The 18,032-nt window shown below is 48.9% G+C and overlaps 9 protein-coding genes across 9 annotated transcripts; 5 read left to right on the top strand and 4 right to left on the bottom strand.

The window, feature by feature from the left end:
• M436DRAFT_59121 (uncharacterized protein) lies at positions 1-277 on the top strand (the record flags this gene model as incomplete). The annotated part of the gene is made up of 1 exon (XM_013566832.1): positions 1-277. A coding segment is annotated over one exon (277 nt), but the record flags the coding sequence as incomplete, so codon positions are not given.
• Positions 278-295: 18 nt separating this feature from the next.
• On the top strand, positions 296-2,888 carry M436DRAFT_86681 (oxidase cueO precursor; the record flags this gene model as incomplete). The annotated part of the gene is made up of 8 exons (XM_013566847.1): positions 296-321; positions 413-451; positions 503-836; positions 887-1,155; positions 1,180-1,421; positions 1,475-1,935; positions 1,994-2,263; positions 2,748-2,888. The coding sequence occupies 8 exons, from the start codon at positions 296-298 to the stop codon at positions 2,886-2,888; spliced, it is 1,782 nt and encodes a 593-aa protein (XP_013422301.1).
• A 559-nt stretch (positions 2,889-3,447) lies between these two features.
• M436DRAFT_59119 (iron transport multicopper oxidase FET3 precursor) lies at positions 3,448-5,361 on the bottom strand (the record flags this gene model as incomplete). The annotated part of the gene is made up of 7 exons (XM_013566831.1): positions 3,448-3,755; positions 3,807-4,345; positions 4,402-4,542; positions 4,594-4,714; positions 4,762-4,891; positions 4,943-5,128; positions 5,182-5,361. 7 exons carry the CDS (start codon positions 5,359-5,361, stop codon positions 3,448-3,450), a joined length of 1,605 nt encoding a protein of 534 aa, XP_013422285.1.
• Positions 5,362-5,742: 381 nt separating this feature from the next.
• M436DRAFT_68446 (uncharacterized protein) lies at positions 5,743-6,797 on the top strand (the record flags this gene model as incomplete). The annotated part of the gene is made up of 2 exons (XM_013566846.1): positions 5,743-5,899; positions 5,971-6,797. The coding sequence occupies 2 exons, from the start codon at positions 5,743-5,745 to the stop codon at positions 6,795-6,797; spliced, it is 984 nt and encodes a 327-aa protein (XP_013422300.1).
• A 1,596-nt stretch (positions 6,798-8,393) lies between these two features.
• On the top strand, positions 8,394-9,447 carry M436DRAFT_86678 (GroES-like protein; the record flags this gene model as incomplete). The annotated part of the gene is made up of 2 exons (XM_013566845.1): positions 8,394-8,829; positions 8,882-9,447. The coding sequence occupies 2 exons, from the start codon at positions 8,394-8,396 to the stop codon at positions 9,445-9,447; spliced, it is 1,002 nt and encodes a 333-aa protein (XP_013422299.1).
• Positions 9,448-9,857: 410 nt separating this feature from the next.
• Positions 9,858-11,963, bottom strand: M436DRAFT_86677 (carboxylesterase type B; the record flags this gene model as incomplete). The annotated part of the gene is made up of 6 exons (XM_013566844.1): positions 9,858-10,180; positions 10,252-10,438; positions 10,492-10,610; positions 10,662-11,420; positions 11,471-11,706; positions 11,764-11,963. The coding sequence occupies 6 exons, from the start codon at positions 11,961-11,963 to the stop codon at positions 9,858-9,860; spliced, it is 1,824 nt and encodes a 607-aa protein (XP_013422298.1).
• A 987-nt stretch (positions 11,964-12,950) lies between these two features.
• On the top strand, positions 12,951-13,454 carry M436DRAFT_68443 (uncharacterized protein; the record flags this gene model as incomplete). The annotated part of the gene is made up of 1 exon (XM_013566843.1): positions 12,951-13,454. One exon carries the CDS (start codon positions 12,951-12,953, stop codon positions 13,452-13,454), a length of 504 nt encoding a protein of 167 aa, XP_013422297.1.
• A 493-nt stretch (positions 13,455-13,947) lies between these two features.
• M436DRAFT_77132 (NAD(P)-binding protein) lies at positions 13,948-15,198 on the bottom strand (the record flags this gene model as incomplete). Its single annotated transcript, XM_013566842.1, has 3 exons — positions 13,948-14,091; positions 14,144-14,925; positions 14,988-15,198. The coding sequence occupies 3 exons, from the start codon at positions 15,196-15,198 to the stop codon at positions 13,948-13,950; spliced, it is 1,137 nt and encodes a 378-aa protein (XP_013422296.1).
• Positions 15,199-15,860: 662 nt separating this feature from the next.
• Positions 15,861-16,405, bottom strand: M436DRAFT_29969 (uncharacterized protein; the record flags this gene model as incomplete). The annotated part of the gene is made up of 2 exons (XM_013566827.1): positions 15,861-16,211; positions 16,271-16,405. Coding segments are annotated over 2 exons (486 nt in total), but the record flags the coding sequence as incomplete, so codon positions are not given.
• Between the last annotated feature and the right edge of the window lie 1,627 nt (positions 16,406-18,032).

Genomic DNA, 18,032 nt, shown 5'->3' with positions numbered 1-18,032 from the left:
AGTCATCTCCCTAGGAAAGGAAACAGCAAAAAAGGACCCCTATGGCACCCTATCCACAGCAGAAAAGGCTAAGAAACTTAAATACCGCATCCTTAGCCAAGCGTTTAAACCGTTTATCCTAAGCCAGGGGGGCCTACTAGGAAAGGAAACCTCACAAACCTATAAGGAATTCCAGAAGTCCCTTACCCCTAGCACCTCGGATTGGCTAGATAAATACATCTCAACTACCCTAGTAAGGCTCCGAGCAAGAACCTGGCTAGGGTATGGGATAGACTAGTATACGTCTAACTTTCCTATGTTACCTCTTTTCTTCTCTCCTTTGTATAATCTAAAGACCCTAGGTAATTAGATGAGCAAGTGTAGCTTAAGTAGAGCCAGAATAGAAGTCTTTTCTAACCCTACCCTTCTTCAGTGAACGCTTGCCCATTCCTTCACCCAAGGATCCTAAAACGTGAGCGTGTCAAACAACTCCATCTTCACTAAAACTAAGTTGTCCGTTCAGCGTTTTCCACAATCCTAATGGCACCGCCGGAGACATCCGATACTATGAGATCGAGATCAAGGAGGTTTTCAAGCAAATCTATCCTCCACCTTTCAAGAAGGCTCGCTTCGTGGGTTACGACGGCATGACTCCAGGTCCAACATTGGTGCAAGAGAAAGACACTGAAGCCATAGTCCGATTCATCAACAGAGGTGACCGTGCGAGCTCCATTCACCTTCATGGATCTTTTAGCCGTTCCCCTTTTGATGGCTATGCCGATGATGTTACAGAGGTTGGACAGTATAAGGACTACTACTATCCTAATCGCCAGAATGCGCGTACCCTGTGGTATCATGTAAGCGATTTCGATGTCCAAAGGCTCGATTAATGCTGAGTCACATACAGGACCATGCTGTTGATCATACTGCGGAAAATGCTTACTATGGGCAAGCTGGCTTCTATATCCTGCATGATGATCATGAAAGAAGTCTGAATCTACCCTCCGGAGCTTATGATGTCCCCCTTGCCTTGGCTGCCAGGTTCTACAACCAAGACGGCACTTTGTGGGATCCTGAAGCCAACGAGGAGAAGACCTCTGTTCATGGGGATGTCATCCACGTCAATGGCGCACCTTGGCCTTTCATGGATGTCGAAGCCCGCAAGTATCGCTTCCGGTAGCTTAATACTGGTGTTAGCAGAACCTATAAGATCTACATGGAGCTGGAATCGAAACCGGGAATCCCCCTTCCGTTTACCGTTGTTGGCTCTGATACTGGATTCCTTGAGAAATCTGTGTCAAGCTCAGATCTATATATTGGTGTCGCTGAGAGATGGGAGATTGTCATCGACTTTAGTGATTACGCCGGAAAGAACATCATCGTCAAGAACACTCCCGGGATTGCAGCAGACAACGATTTTGCTGGGACTGACAGAATCATGCGTAAGTGTTGTTAGCTGTTTGCTCTACCTGCTCATGTCACTGACAGGATTCAGAGTTCCGTGTCGGATCTAGTGATACTGTGACAGATAGTATCACAGGTAACGGACCAGTTCCAAGCGCACTGCGTACAGTGGATTACCCACCGCCAAAGACAGGCATCGACCACTCTCTCGTCTTCCAACAAGATGGAGGGTTGTGGAACATCAACGGCGCGACATGGTCCACAGGTGCAGCACACCCTGAGCTGCGAGTGCTTGCCAAGCCTAAGAGGGGTTCCATCGAGATTTGGGAGCTGATCAATAAGAGTGGTGGTTGGAGTCATCCAATCCACATACACTTGATTGATTTCCAGGTTATCTCGAGAACTGGTGGCAGCCGTGGGATACAGCCTTATGAGAAAGTCGCACTCAAGGACGTGGTATGGCTTGGCCCAAATGAGAGAGTACAAGTCATCGCAAGATACCAACCCTGGGATGGAGTCTACATGTTCCACTGTCACAATTTGATTCATGAGGTTTGTCCAAATTGTTCCCTTAGTATGGACCATTCCCCATCTCTGACCATGAAAACAGGACCACGAGATGCTGGTGGACTTCAACGTTACAGCCCTCGCAGATTTCAATTATACGGAGAAAACTCATTTCATTGACCCAATGGACCCAACATATAGGGCAAAACCGATACTGAGCAACGAATACGTCGATGTTCTCACCTGGGGCAAGGGAGAATTCTCCCTAGAGGGAGTCAAGAATAAAACAGATTGGTTCGCTAGTCTCGAAGCTTATCGTAATTACGAAGAGGTGAAAGCGAATCTTGAGCAATACTGGGGAAGGACTACTTTGGTTCGTACACAAACTACTCTTGCAACAGTGACACAGCAAGCTAGCAGTGTCTCTTCATCAGCTGTGTCTTCGGGCACGGGTCTACAGAAGGGGTCATCCTCTAAGACGACATCAACTTCTCTGAGTACATGCAAAACCGGTGGCACAAATAGCAAAAGCACGGGCAAGTGTTGAACATGGAATCGGTTCTTGGAAGACTCTCCTGGATTGTTGCACTTGCTCCAAGATACCTCACCTGACATAGTTTGAGACTTTGTTTTCCTCCATAATCTCATATCCATTTTCGTTTAAGCAGACTTCATCTGGTATCAAGAACAGTTGTGATTGAGAGCGACCCACTATGGTATTCTGCAACCCTGTTGCTTAGCCTGAATTGATTTTTTACCAGCGCAGTGCCTTGTGGAGAAAGAGCGTGCGCCTGATCCAACCATACTTACTCTGGAGCCAGTGACCCAATCAATCAGTAAATTCTGACTTGAGACAGCTCAAGCAAGTACTTGGTAGCATGACATGGGAGGCCACCTTCAGCACTAGAACAGTACGACCTGGAACATTGGCTACTCTACCAGAGATCAAACATCGAAAAACATTCTCCAAAATTTACAAAATCTGGGCAGAACTCTGACGAAGAGGGTATATGATTGCCTGCGACCACTTTTGGAGCTCTAGTAGGTACATCTGTCGTCAACCATTAGCATGTGACAATCTAGGGGGCTAGGCGTGTGATTCTCGTCGACTATACTAAATTGAGACCACAATATCGACCGAACGACACAACTGAAAGCCCGTCGCGAGAGAGCTACACAAGACCATTGGTGGCACTAACCATTGAGGGCACTGATCTAAGGAAAGGATCACCTGCTTAGGACGACGATTATCGAAAGAAATTGCCAGTGGGCTATACAGGGAGAAGTCCGGATAATGGATACACCTTGCGATTTATTTAGAACCACGTACCTGCTCTCGGCGAGCGGAAAGAGGGTTCAGTCCTGCATCTGGCTTTTGAGATAGGTGCACTAAGAAAGTCGTACGAATATTTCATTCCTGCGCATCTACAAGCCTTTTTCCATCATCTCTTACTGGGAATGAATGAAGTGGAACTTCGACACGAGGCTTATGCAGGTTGAGATATGCCCGGACTATCGACTTTTGAACCGAAGATTCACGCTTCATATTACAAGACACTAAGGATTGCTTCGCTGCCCTACTAAATTCAACCAATCTTTTGCGTTCCCTGCCGCATTACCAGTAGTCACGATTCCCTGACTCTGACAGATGCTTTCCATGTTTGCATCGATCTCCTTCTGTTTTGCTTGTATAAGCTTAGGCGCTTCGACCAGTGTGATTGCTAGACCAGCGGCAAGGTGCCACTCCATGTGGCAATGAAAATGCCAAACACCCGGATTGTCCGCCACAAATCTGATGACCGTAGTACCTTGTCCAGCTAGAGTCCAAGTATCTCTTCTAATGGGTGTCTGCCCAGCGTGACTGACTTTAGGCAGAGAACTCTGAACGCTGCGCTTAGAAAGCCTGCTGCGTTTACGTCCGTTGTTGAATAATCCTAGCACACGCGATATTAGCTGCACTTGATGGCCATGTATGTGGAGCGGATGTTGACCATCATCCGTGTTGTGGATTGTTATCTCTACGACGTCGCCATAGTCTATCACAAAGGCGTTCGTATAATCGCCATATATCCGCGTATCGCTCAGCAGCGGTATGGGCGCACTGACGACTGTGTATAGAGTGGGAACCAAGGGCGACAGATATGAAACCCCATTAAACCCTGCACGATTCTGGCCGAATGCAGGGAATAATTCTAGGTTAAGTTCAATCCGCGTTTTTGGTTGCTGGAGCGCGACTTGACGATCCCACGGTTCGAGCGTAATGTCATCGATTACGTCGAAGAACGGTACGGTGATTTCTCTAGGAACAGGCTTGCTTGTATCGTACATTAACGTTGCCGTTGTGTTTGGTCGCAGGTAGTTAGGGACATTGTCAAAGGCGTCGACATCCATAGCGACGGGAATCGCGTAGTTCTTGTTAGGGTCAGGTTTGGCTGTAAGCAGGACTCCATAGCGTCTAGACGTTTTATGTTAGCGATCTGCCGAGCAGGATCACTTGTGTCCTGCACTCACCGTCCCGTAGCAACATACAGACTGCTAACAGTCCGTGGCTGCGTGTAAACACCATCAACCTCGATGATGGTTACATTGTGGTCCTCAAAATTGATGTACATCTGTGCGAACGCAGCCATGTTAATGACATGGACGAAGTAGCTTGTCATGTTGTATTAGCTGAGATACCGATGATCGTCTTCTCGCACTTACGTCTCTCCGGGTCGAACTCGTAGGCTTGTGTCCGAGTTGTCATTAACCAGGGCAGAATAAGAAACCGGTTCAGCACCGCTAGGATTACAATCAGGCGAAAGATAGCACGCAGCCAATTGTGCTACTCTGAATCAGTCTCTTTATCAAGCCGAGAACATAATGACTCACCCTGTAAGTCGTGGTACCAATCTGACAAGGACATGACGAGCTCAGAATCGCATTTGTCCTGGTAAGGAGACCTCGGGTCACTGATTACCAATGCTCCTCGAAGGCCATCCATGTACTGCCCGTTCGAGTGCTGTCTGGTAATCAATATCATGTCTCCATATATTGCATATCATGGGGTTACCCAATGCCACCAGAAGGTGCCCGCTTCTTTGACCCTGAAGCGATACGTATAGCTTGTGCCAATCGGGACAGGGCAAGCAACAACATGTGGAGGTCCGTCCATCTGATTACTACCTTCTTGATGTAGACCATGGAAGTGTAAACTCGTTGTCTCGTTCGGTGGATTGTTGTGCACTGTCACAAGGAGCTATGCATGCGATCAGCGTATATCTTACATTGTCTCCAGACCGCATTGCGCACATCGTCCCCTACTGTTGCTCGTATGATCGGCGGAGGCCATTGGCCATTGACGGCCATGACAGGGCGTTCTCTTCGTCCATCAGGGTTGGCGTTCATCCATCCGATATTCCATCCATACAAGACCTTACGTGCACTTGCAAGAGTGATGTAGAGTAACAAAATGCTGATTCGAAGAAGCATTCTTGCAGCCGAGACCTCTAGGTGACGCATCAGAAGATGAATCGACCGGGTTCGATGGCAGGTTATATAGTGCTTCCAGATGTGCCTTTGAGTCTCCGATGTTCTCGAATCGACCACTCTGTGAAGATGACGATCTTCAATCCGTCAGAGCTCAGCTGAGAAGATCGTAATGACCAACCGATGGCTGCAAAACCTGTTCTAGCCAGAGTCCATACTCTCGAGAGCTCATTCGGAAGCCTTTGGCGCTCATCGCTTCGGACACACATAGACTCTGGTAGGATGCAGCGATGCGACGAAGTGGATCAGACGACAGCAGATCTCTAAACCATCTTACTATTCCCCTAATCTACTACTTGTTCTCCATGATCAAGCAATACCAACATGATTATGAATTTTGCTTGCTTACTGTTGGCCAACGGCCTCAGTATGGCAGATGCACTTTCGATGTCCGACACAGCGTCTTCCTTCACCTCTCTGCTCCAATCTTCATTCAGCAATGCTGTTCCCAGCATACTCAGTGCCCGTAGTGGCGGTTCGAGTGGGTACAGAAACAGCAAGAACGATCTAATAACCTACGTTTCCATGAATAGCACACTCACCATTCTTTAGGCGTATCTGCAAAAGATGTCAGGAGTTCAGGATGCTTTGTACAACGACCAGACTGGATGGCAGTAAGAGAAACGATTGAGCAGACACTTACAAGCTCACCCTTCCCAACAGTGGATATAGAGGAGATGCAACAGTACATCCAGCATGCAACTGAGGACGCAATTAGACAACACTGCCCGAAAGCAAAGCTATCAGCGTACGGGAAAAGATGGTGGACACCAGATCTGACAGCGCTTCATCGTAACTACACATGGACACGTAACCTAGCAAGGTCGAGGCATAGACAAGGGAAACGAGATGCAAACCTGGAAGTTGCAACGAAACTGGGCACGGTCCCTGTTGGAGCTGAAAGTGAGAGCGTCACCTACGACGCCGCTTCTGCCACTACAAGTGTCTTCGCAGAGCTTGTTGCCGATGTGACTCCCGATATCGACACAGTGGATGGTAACACTCTCTCTGTCCTGAAGCGTACAGCTTGCCAGGCCAAGCCTGCTTCACTTTACATATACGTCCCAGAACCCGATACTCCAGAGTTCTTCGTCCAGGACACTACCTACAGTGAAGCCGCCAACAACGCTGAAACTCCTGCCGGATGGCAACGTACTTTCCAAACCCTCCGAAGTCTGGGTACACCTCTGGCGGCAACATCTACACCATCGACCTTCCTTACAGTTTCTCCAACCTTTCAATTTCCGAAACTTGTTCGAGCAAAGGCCAGACTGGTCAGATCACCCTTGCTTTCTCAAGCAAGAACACGAAAGATCCTTCGAGATTCGATTCCTGAATTCCGGGATCGCGTTGGGGTTACTTATGATTGGAATGTATGAAGATCTCTTCTTTGGTCTTCCACGTTATGTATTTCCGTGCCTTTCTCATCTAGTCGGTTGCGTTTCCAGGTTGTACTGTTCTCTCCACCCAACTTGGTTTCGCACGTGATGTGTCTTCTATTCCTCCAGCGTAGGATGCTTAAACAGGTTTGTCCTTGTTTTTCTCGAATATCTAACAATACAAAAAAGTCCTATTCTAACACGTTCAATATCCTAGGCAGAAGAAGTACCAGAGAGGTCACCAGACTGGCTAGTGACCTAGCTGCCGCAAGATGTTGATAGTCCCAAGATGGAAGGCCATCTAGGCTAACATCCAAGCGACAACTTTAGATAATCGGATCTCGTGTACTAATGACAGCTTAGTGTCCTTAGAACATATATAGTAAAGTCTCGAGTGTCCTTATCGTCAAATAATTGTTGGAAGAATCTAACAATCTTTCGGTAATGATCTCGCAGATGGTAGGTCTTGCTTCTTGCTTGGAGGATAAGAAAAATAATATCGACCGAAATTCATATCTCCCATCTTACACCGTCTCACTGGTGAGCCTTAACTGTAGTGATTAAGGAGGATATATAGGCTGTCCTGTAGCAAAATTTAGATAGCTGACTTTGGAGTGACGTAAAGATGATTTAATTAGTGCGCTGTATGATTTTTAAGGCTCAGCAGCCGCACTTCTCTACCGAAAAAAAGCTCCGCCAACAAAGAGAAAGTCGCATCACCAATGAACGGTCTAATGGACGCGAAGAAGATGTACAAAGCTCCCCCCGCTAAGAGAGATAACCAGTGTGTCATTGTTACGGCCAACCATCTTGGGTAAGATAACAAGTCACGGGTTGGACTCGTGAAGCGGAGTGTCAAGCGAAGTGAAGCAGGTATGTGCAGTAGTGTATACCAAAGGGACTGTTGGAATAACAAATTGAGTTGAACGCAGGACTTCCTAGTGAAGACCTGCCTACCTATATACCTAATAGATAAAGAGTGTATGCAAGTCGCTCGCGACTTGTGAGGGTGAGCTCTCTTGCTCACGGAGTGAGTGAGTGAGTGAGGATCGTCCTTGCAGCTCACAGGCCAAGGCCGTGAGCTGAAGCTGCGACCCTGTCCGTGTGGCTTGCTGGCTCACTCGCTTGGCGGGTGAGGATCAGCAGTCAACCATTCCTGCTCACTGTCCTGGCAGGTGAGACCCCTTGGTCCAATGGCGGATCGTAACAGCCAGAAGTAGAGTTCCGCATCCGATGGTGATTGTCGTAAGACCCGTTACGCTAAGCCCGACTCGTGAAAGCGAGTCACTTCAGCTGCGTCGAGTCACTTCGGCCACGACGGGTCAGGCTAGTCACGATGAGTCAGTATGTACCCGCCAGAACTTTCTTGGTTTTTGCAGCAGTTAACGAGCGTCATGCTGAATTGCACCAAACGTGATTGACCTAATACGTTCTGCGTCGGAGTCCATTGAACCATGCTATGGACGTCTTCCATCGACATCCGCACAGTGGCAGGGGCGGTTACTTAAGACTGAGTGACCCTCCATGATAGTGGAGGCATTCGCAACTGTCCATTCGCATTCTACGATCTATTGTTTTACGCATCCAGACGTCAAGATGACTTACACATATACCGTGTACAAGGGATCTGAATCCGGCACCATAACAAAGTCGACTTGTGTCAAAGAGGCTCTCAAAGATGATCAGGTCTTTCTTAGGGTCACTGCCTCTGGTGTTTGCGGTACCGATCTGCACTTCCGCAAGGCTGATATAGGCCTCGGCCACGAGGGAGTTGGTGTTATCGAGGATACTGGGCCTGCTTGTACACACCTAAAGAAAGGTGACCGTGTCGGCTGGGGCTATGAGCATAATTGCTGCCAGCATTGTGAGCAGTGCTTAAAAGGCACTGAGACGTTCTGCTCGGAACGTGCCATGTACGGCTTCAACGACACCGATCAAGGATCGTTCGCCACTCACGCTGTTTGGCGCGAGGCGTTCCTCTTCAAGATACCTGACAACATCTCTGATGAAGCTGCTGCTCCACTGCAGTGCGGTATGTACTAGTTGCAATCGCCGTCCGATTTGCCGAGCTAACAATGGTTTAGGTGGTGTCACTGTGTTCAACGCCTTGCATATGTACAACGCCCAACCCACTGATCGTGTTGGTGTTGTAGGCATTGGTGGTCTTGGCCATCTAGCCATACAGTACGCTACTAAGATGGGCTGTCAAGTTGTCGTCTTCTCCTCCACTAAGGAGAAGAAGGCAGAGTGCCTGGGATTCGGAGCCAGCGAGTTCTATACTACCCAGGATGTTAGTGAGCTTAAGGACATCAAGCCAATCAACCGTCTCCTCGTCACTACGTCAGAGCAGCCTAGTTGGGACATTTTCATTCCTATCATGGCTCCTGGAGGCATGATATTCCCGCTGTCCGTCGCCGAAGGTAACTTCACTTGCTCATACATGAGCCTACTTGCGCAGGGCCTGAGTGTCCAAGGTAGCCTTGTCTCTTCACGTTACATTCACAAGCGCATGTTGGCCTTCAGTGCCCAACATCAAATAACGCCTGCCATCCAGCGTTACAAGATGTCCGAAGAAGGTATCACGAAGGCTCTCGATGATCTTGAGAACGGTGACGTGAGATATAGAGCAGTCCTGATCAACGAAGATTAGGAAGTTGCAGTTCCAGGGAGATTTAGCATATAGATCACAAAGTTCCTCATAAACATATTCATCCAGCGCCTAGTGGCGTGTGATAATTGTTGCATTCTCCATAAAAGTAAAGTAGATTGAGAGACGAGGCTGAAGCACGGAGTCCATACTTGCCAGAAAGCTCACGCGCTGTCTCACTTCCACTGTCTCGAACCTAAAGGTAAGCGAGTGTGCTACCAGGTCGCGCAATGTCCAAGTATCGGCTACCACTGTTCTGTTTGAGGAGAGCAAGTGCTATACAAAACTCTGCTTGTTCAAATTGCTCAGTATTTGGAAACCTATAACTGCTCGGGTAGATTTATATATCTTACAGTCATTCATGGTTGTATGACTCTGAGTTTCTCAAAAGACGATATTTGGCGTAGAAGTCTCTACTGCGGCACAATTGGTGCAACACTCCTCCAGAAATCACATCTGTAGCCTCTCCCTCCCTCCCAAGTATATGCGTTTACCAACTCAAAATCGTTCTTCAGACCAGGACCGGTGTAAACGGTAGCATTTACACCCGGCACAATTGTAGTCTGGACTTCCTGTCCGGCTGTTTGATTGAGGTTCAGCTGAAATGGGGCATAGATATGGAAGTTTGGCCAGTTGGACGCTGCCTCTGCAGTGGTAGAAGAAACATTTGAGCCAGGATCGGAGATGGATGGAGGGATTGAGGGATTGTTGTGGGTCACGAAATTGCCCCAGATACCTTGCGCAGTCGAGTCAGATTGATCATTCGGCCGCGACAAACTGAGTTTAGGAGTGATAGTGACGACTTACTCATAAATGCCTTCACAAAGTCAGGGCCTTGATTAGACGCTGGAGGCCCAAAATAGGCAGTGACGTCTGCGCCGTGCTCAGCCGCGGGAACACTATACTGGTATTTGTAGCTAGAGCGCCCGCTACCAGTAAACGCCTCCGCCATCCAGTAGCTCGGGCACACGAAAGTCGTTTCGGCGTAAATATTCTGCAACCACCACGTCAGATAGTTCCAGGATGGTTACGACGATCAATACTAACGTAGGCACGTTGTTGCTGTGCGCTTGCGACGGAGCTCTTGTTGATCGCCGTTGGACCCTGAGTACCCGAGGTCGCAAAGTCCACAGCATTCAGTGAGTCAGTGGCATTGCTGCTTGGATCTGTGCGGTAGGTGAGCTTTGACTTGTCAGTTGAGAAAGCTCGTAACATACAGTAAAGCAGAACTTTAGTGATGTCATCGTTTGAAAACAACGGGAAAGTCAGACGGAGCCAAGTGACAAGCGCCTTCTCGGTGTCGATGTTCTGAGGTACAAAATAGACACCTTCGTTAGCATTGTTGCCAACAAGGAGATTCTGTCCGTTGATCCGTTTCTCCAGTAGCTGTTGACTCGGGGTTTTCTGGATGAAAACACCATCAGTAACGGGCAGGAAACCCCATGTTCCGAAGATCCCGCTGGTTGAAACGTTGAACGAGGCGTATTGTAGCGTTGTGGTGTTTCTCTCGACCAAACACTCGAAGATAGTGCGCGATGAGCTCCCGTAGACAGTATCGGGCATACAGCCCGCCAGTGCAGCAAAAGAGTAGTACGCCTGAGAAGGAATCCAATCTTTGTACTCGTACTGCATAGGTAGGAAAGGCGAGGCAGCGATGGCATTTCTGAACAAGGAAGTTCCCATAGTACCGCCGTATGCTGTGGTCTGTAGCATGACAGAGCCGCCACCCGCACTCTCTCCACTGACAGTGACAGCTCGGGGATCCCCACCAAATTGTGAAATATACGCTTGTACCCACTTCAACGCGAATGTTTGGTCGAGGATACCCGCGTTGACGACACCGTTGCGAAAGACTTCATCGCTAGAGAGGAATCCGAAAGCGCCGAGACGGTACTGAATGGTGACGCCAATGAAGCTATTGTTGTTTGTGTTGATAATCTCGCTGAGGTCTTGTCGACCATTGCCCAAGCCATAACCTGATTCTTGTAAGCGGATTGCCTATCAATCAGTCGAAGGTCAGACTGACCGCCACCATGAATCCACACGAGCACAGGCAAGTCTGTAGCATTCTCTGGCGCATAGACGTTCAGGAACAAGCAATCTTCATCGCCAGCCATATTGAAAAGTCCATAGCCGCTAAAGGAACTTTGAGGACAGAAAGGAGCATAAGACGTTGCTTGGATGATCTGGCTGCGATTCTCGGCAGGGACTTGTGGTGCTTGCCAGCGCAAAGATCCGGTTGGCGATGCTGCGAAACGGATACTGAAGAGTGGTCAGAAGTTTGGCATGGTTTATGTACTCCTCGATGGGGCATCATACCCTCTCCAGATATTCAGACCCGTAGTCTGGTTGTTGTACCCTTCATAGATCTCGTAGCCCAGATCGACCGACAAGCCAACATCGGTGGTCGCTGCTTTGGTTTTGAAATGCTCGAATGGTCCTGGAGAAGGTACCACATCACTAGCAACAAGCGATACCACGCTCAAGAAGACGCCAAGAAACTCGGTCAGGGGAGGCATTGCGATGAGTAGAGGCAATCTGTACGTACCAAACATATTCCTGGTGGGGAGCTCTATTTATATTACTAGACTTAGAAGACTATGGTGATTTCTGCCGAGCCGTGTTATGACCTGACGTTCCCTATCGGGATATGACATTTTCAGAAGGTTCAAAGCTTGGAACTTATGAGATCAGAAATGAACACTGAGATGAGACAAATCTTAGCACCGTGCTCTACGCGCGTGATCGAGATTGTACTTGAGATGCATACATCGAGCAAGCTCACTTCATCCTCTGGTCGCAGCAGGGACCATTGACCATAATCACCCCACGATACTTTTCGGCATTCACTGCGTATTTGCTTTCGAGTCTGCCTGCTCCATGCTACTGTATAGCAGTGCGTCTCTCGAACATGCGTTTCATTCTTTCACCAGAGAACAATCATGTCAGTTTCCTAGCCCTAATGAGTCAGCAGTTGCTGCAACAAGCTTCGAGCTGCTCGTATCGAGTCAACAGCCGTCCAAGCACGCTTAGAGATCTCCGAGGCGAGTCAACGGACCCCGCTCCAAGTTTGCAACGTCCTGCGACGAGTCAACGGACCCCGCTCCAAGTTTGCAACGTCCTGCGACGAGTCAGCCGCTCAGCTTCGTACCAAGGGTCATCGGCAGCTGTGACGCTTCTGGATTATCAACACGCGAATGACAGTCTCGACGATGCACAAGATGGGCGAAGGAAGGAAGTTCAAGCCTAGCGTCTGCCTTTCGGATGATGAATCGTTCCCCAGCGATGCAATACAAAATCGAATCGTGAGTGCGTCCTCGCTGCACGTGATCAAGGATTGATAGACACATATAATAAACAGCTTCCGCTGTCTCCAACGATAAGGATTACTTTCACACCTGGATCACTATATCTATCACTAGCTACCAGACACAGAATTCTGCCACCAACGTATATTAGCCTTCATACATGGTCGCTTGTATATCGCTAACTAGACTAGACACACCATGGGTAAATCCGTTCAAGACCTTCTTGCCGCCGGCAAAGCAACTTCGGCCGAGGCAGCAGCCGCATTCGAGACACTTGGCCCAGTCAGACCTGAAGCCATCGTGGGCCGTTGGAAAGGATCGGAATTGGCAACTGGCCACGCAGTCGACGGCACATTGTCCGCCAGCGGATGGTACGGCAAGGAGTTCACTGAACGCGATGCTCACCCTCTCCTTTTCCAGAATAAGAATGGAGAGGTCTTCGCAGGAAACCCCACCAAGACTATGGCTTTGGGGGCTCGTGGAGAGTCTATCGTGGAGAATCAGAAAGAGGTCGAGACCAAGGACTATCAAGCGCGTATCCGCGTAGTTGAGCACAAGGGTGTATCGACTGCAAGCATGCTCTACAACGAGCATCCCATAATCGATCACTTCCGCAAGGTCGACGACAACACCCTTCTAGGTGTCATGGACAACTTGCTGATGCCCGAGCCCCCGTTCTATTTCGTTCTTCGCCGGGAGTAGATCGTCTTGTCAAATCAGATCTGTTAGTCAGCTCACTTCTCCTTATGAACTTGTTCTCTTGACTTTGGACACGATATTGTCAGATATTTCGGTAATACCCCGGCGACATGCTTAATAACTGCACTACCTTAATCGACTCCTCATAGTCATTCAAGTTCTTATACTATGAACTTGTATACTAGTACACAGTCCATTGGATATCTTACCCGTAAAATCCAAACTCGTTTGACAGCTTTAGTCTCGCCAGATACTGCTTGCGATGGACAAGAAAATGCCCCGAGAAAAAGACATTATACATGTACATAGCTAGAGCGACACGGTGAGAATCTGATAGAAAGTTTTGCAAAGCTTACTGATCACACGCTTTCATCACCTCGAGTCTGTGTAAATTGAGAGAGTTTATCGCCTCAAGAGATACACAATCTGGATTTTATCTCTGGATACAACAACAATATTTATCAACCACCCAATGCAGCGACAACAGTAACATTGACTACCACCGAATGATTGGCTTGATGACTCGCCCATTCGCCAGATCCTCCCAGGCGTCTTGAAATTCTTCAAATCGGTAGAGGCGCACAATTTTTTCGAGCGGTAAACGACCTGCCCTGAACTCGTCAACGAGAAAAGGAATAAACTGTTAATTTGTTAGCATCATGCTCAACTTGATCAGGCAGGTTGCAACAAACCTTCTGAGGGTCACTATCTCCCTCTATGCTGCCAGTGAAAACTTTGCCTCTATGCATCATATCCATGAAATCTAGCTTCATAGTAGTGCCTGGAACTGTGAGGCCCACCGTACAAATTCGACCTCGAATCCCAGCGAATGTGACCGCTTGTTCCAGAACACGCGGCACCCCAGTCGTGTCGAGCACAAATTGTATACCTCCAGTTTTAGGTGTCAAGTCGACAATCTTCTCAACGAGCTCGGGATCCTTGCCATTGAACACGTGAGTGGCACCAAGTTCCTTTGCGAGCTCGAGTTTCGATTCCAACAGATCGATGGCGATTATTGTGCCGGCGCCGCGAGATTTTGCGGCCATCAAACCTGACAGCCCGACGGCACCGGCGCCGATGACAGCAAAACTCGACTCGGGCGTGACACTGAGGTTGTTGATGACAGCTCCCGCACCAGTTTGTATGCCACATCCAAGCGGTGCTAATGTTACGAGTTCTTCGCTCGTTAGACCAGGAATCTTGACAATAGACCGCTCGTCCACGATCGCCATCCTCGAAAAAGAAGATTGTCCGAAGAAACCATTGCAGACCGGGATCCCATCAAGCTCAAAATTTCTCTCACCAGTAGAAGGAGTATGGGGAAGATTGACTTCGGCCATGTCTCGACAATAAGCGCTGGAACCATTGTCGCAGCTGTGACATTGACCACAAGAATTGAAGCTCAAGATAACAGTATCGCCAGGCTGGTAACGGTTTATCAGTTTTCCGCCTACTGCTTTCACGACGCCAGCACCTTCAGCACACACTTGATCAGTATTCTTATCGCTCGAGCAGCTCAATTTGCTCTTGACATACCTTCGTGACCCAAAATCGCTGGCGTGGATAAGGGAAAATTGCCGGAGGCCACTGTCAAGTCTGTGTGGCATATGCCCGTGGCTTTGAGCTCTACGAGCACTTGGTCAGGGGCGAGGTTGCGAATCTTCAGCATTTTGCTTTTCATAGGCTGGCCTGGCTTCATCAATACCATGGCATTCGTGGTCGTCCATGGTGCGATGTCGCTATGCATGATGCCTGTTGCCTTAAGTGCCAATGAGCGGACACCAAAATGCCCGTGTATGGGTGCTACAGAGCGATAATTCGTGGCGCTTCTACGAAGAGCACTTGCGAGGCGGCGCGGTGAAAGCTGAGATGTGATTTTCATGAGTCACAGGCTGTGGAAAACTGTGCGCAGACGTGGCTCGTGTGTGCACGCGATCTTATGTCATTCGCAAGACTGAGGTCGCCTCCGCCAAGCTCAACTATCGCTGGCTAACAGCAAGCTCGACTGAGTTGCAGGCGGCGAGTCAGCGTCGAGTCAATAGTCGCAACGAGTCATCTAACGCGACATCAGACCCCCCGCAGCGGCGCTTCCTACTGCAACAACTGTCTCAACCATTAGGCTTATGGTCATGCCGCGCGCGGTGAGTCCCGCAACGTCATGGTCCGCTCGAGCGGGGACTGCGAGATAAGCTTTGGCATTCCCCAGTCACTAGCCGCCGGTACGCCATGTCCGGTAACATCATCGCTACGACGCCAACTTCTCACAAAGGTAGGTGCCGCGCGTTTTTGGAAAGACGTCAAAGGATTCGCCCAGTAAATATGTCAATGATGTAGGATGGAGTGACTACCAACGAATGTGTCTAGTGCTTAAGGAGGCAAAAGATCCGCGTCGCTCATGCGTATGCTCTGATCGAGCTTTTCTACCAATTGTGGGTACGTGACCCAAAACTTGTCCAGCAAACCCCATTTTTCCACATCCAAGAAAATTCTTTCAAAAGCAGTATCAAGTTCTAGGTCGCCGTTGTTAGTCCGCTTTATGAATTTTGCATTAAATGCCCCTCGGAGACGACAAGTGCAGACAAACAGGCTGTGTACAGCAGCCATATCTAAAGTCGCGGAATATCTGATGATATTGTCTCTCATGACAGGCCAGATCACAAGATCCGCGCTAGATGGATGGAGTTCTGATAGTTGCAAGGTGGTTGGGTGTAGCCAGCTTGGTAGAGCTTCAAATCGATCTTGGGTCGGGTCGATAAGCCACTGTGGAGATGTGAGCCTAGAGATACTGGGCGCATACGAGTATGTAGTATTAAGCTTACCATACCATAGAGGTACATCAGCCATGACCAGGCGAAGTGTTCGGGAGCCAATATGGGCTCAATCGACATCTTGGCAGCGATGACATTCGCCAGAGGATTGTCTGAACCGCCATAAAGGATGTCAACTGGTTGAGGCCTTGCGTGACAGACGACGCTGACATCGTGCCGACGTAAGCTGAGTTCATGAATGGTGGCATCAAAGTGGTGATTCGGTTCCGGCAAGATTTCGGTCAAAGAGGAAAGACGTCGCCGCGGTGTACGTTGCCATACAGGACTTGTCAACAAAGCGTCAAGGAGAGAGAAGGGGACGGATATTGTTTCTTCCTCGCCATGGTCCCTAGCAGAGGCGAACGGAGACGCGATTGCCGGATGTGGCAGACCGTACTGTGGATTCTGCCAAGTTGTGCCTTCTTGCTGTGTACTAGCATCAAGTTGTTCGTCAGTGGGTGGGTCATGACTGGTGGGAAAATGCTTTTCAAGCATTGCTGCCGGCTGTTGCCACGATTGTTCAGTGACATCTGAGTCCATCGGAGTCCCTGCTGTAGGAAAAGGAGGCATTTCGTATCCATAGCTGTGATTATTCATGCCGGTTGTCGCCATGGTGGAGGGCTCAACAGCGGTGTTCGTTACGGGTATTGTTGTCGACATTTCAGCGCCACCTATGGGATCTGCGGTATCATTGCGCGAGATGCCTGCAGTGTTGCAAGAGAGGCTCGCACTGGATGGACATACATGATATCGCAACTGTCCTTGCAGCTCTCGAATCGTCAATTCGAGAACAGAGACGCGCTCTCGCTCACGCTGTCGTTTGCGCTGTTGGCTCCGCTTGTCGCGTTCTCTCTTCCGCGCCCGTGCCTCGGCCGCGCTGTATGGCGGAGGTGAGTCTGACATTTGCCCAGTGTCTCTTCGAATCTCACCGATCATTCACGAAGTCTCAAAGTTGAGACTAGAGATCGTGTTGCTATTGTAAGCTCAAGACCATGTAGCATGAACTGGGAGATTGGCAGGGGTGCGAGACGTAACCCCTCCGAGATCGCCAAGCCTGGTCGATTGAGTAATGGATTAGTATTTCGCCTACGTAAGTATGCTTCCCCACAATCCGAGGCCTTCCCGAATCCTGGCCCGTGCGCGATTCAAGAACTTCTATTCATTTGTCACGGTTCAACACCAAGACACTACGCGTGACCCTGTCCCCTGGCCGCCGGCCAGGGTTAGTGGCCGGTCACCTGGTTATCAACTGATGGAAGGCCGCTGTCATGTGACAGCCGCCAAGGCTGGCTAAGAACCTTCCCAGCCAGCTTCCTACTACCTCTTTATTTCCTTGTCTACGTCTCGTCATATAGCTTAGGCCCGTATCCACGTATTGGTTGTTATTTCCGACTGCGCTCCCTAACATCATTGCATAACGTAAATGAAGTGATGCCCTAGATTAAACAAACCGTCTATATATCTATAACGTGTCGCGTAGGCCTCTCTATTTTTGCCTCTAGAGCTAACCTATTAGACGTACTACTATCAGAAATTATGTTATTATAATCCTATGTTACAATATGGCAGTTAGGGTGATAGATGTAGTAGGAGAAAGTTAGGTGATGCGGAGAATCCGTAACTAACATAAGAGCTTTCGGATCGTAATAGTAGTTAACTAACTTAATTAACACACACGATTGGTTCCACCCCTCGATACCTATTCCTCCCGACTGTTCTACCTTTCGACAATTAGGCGAAACTTTTTAACTAGTATGTTAATTTGTCATAGGGG

Source organism: Aureobasidium namibiae (assembly GCF_000721765.1).
Source record: "Aureobasidium namibiae CBS 147.97 unplaced genomic scaffold scaffold_38, whole genome shotgun sequence".
NCBI classification, from domain to species: Eukaryota; Fungi; Ascomycota; class Dothideomycetes; order Dothideales; family Saccotheciaceae; genus Aureobasidium; species Aureobasidium namibiae.
This window is presented reverse-complemented; position numbering and strand designations above follow the sequence as displayed.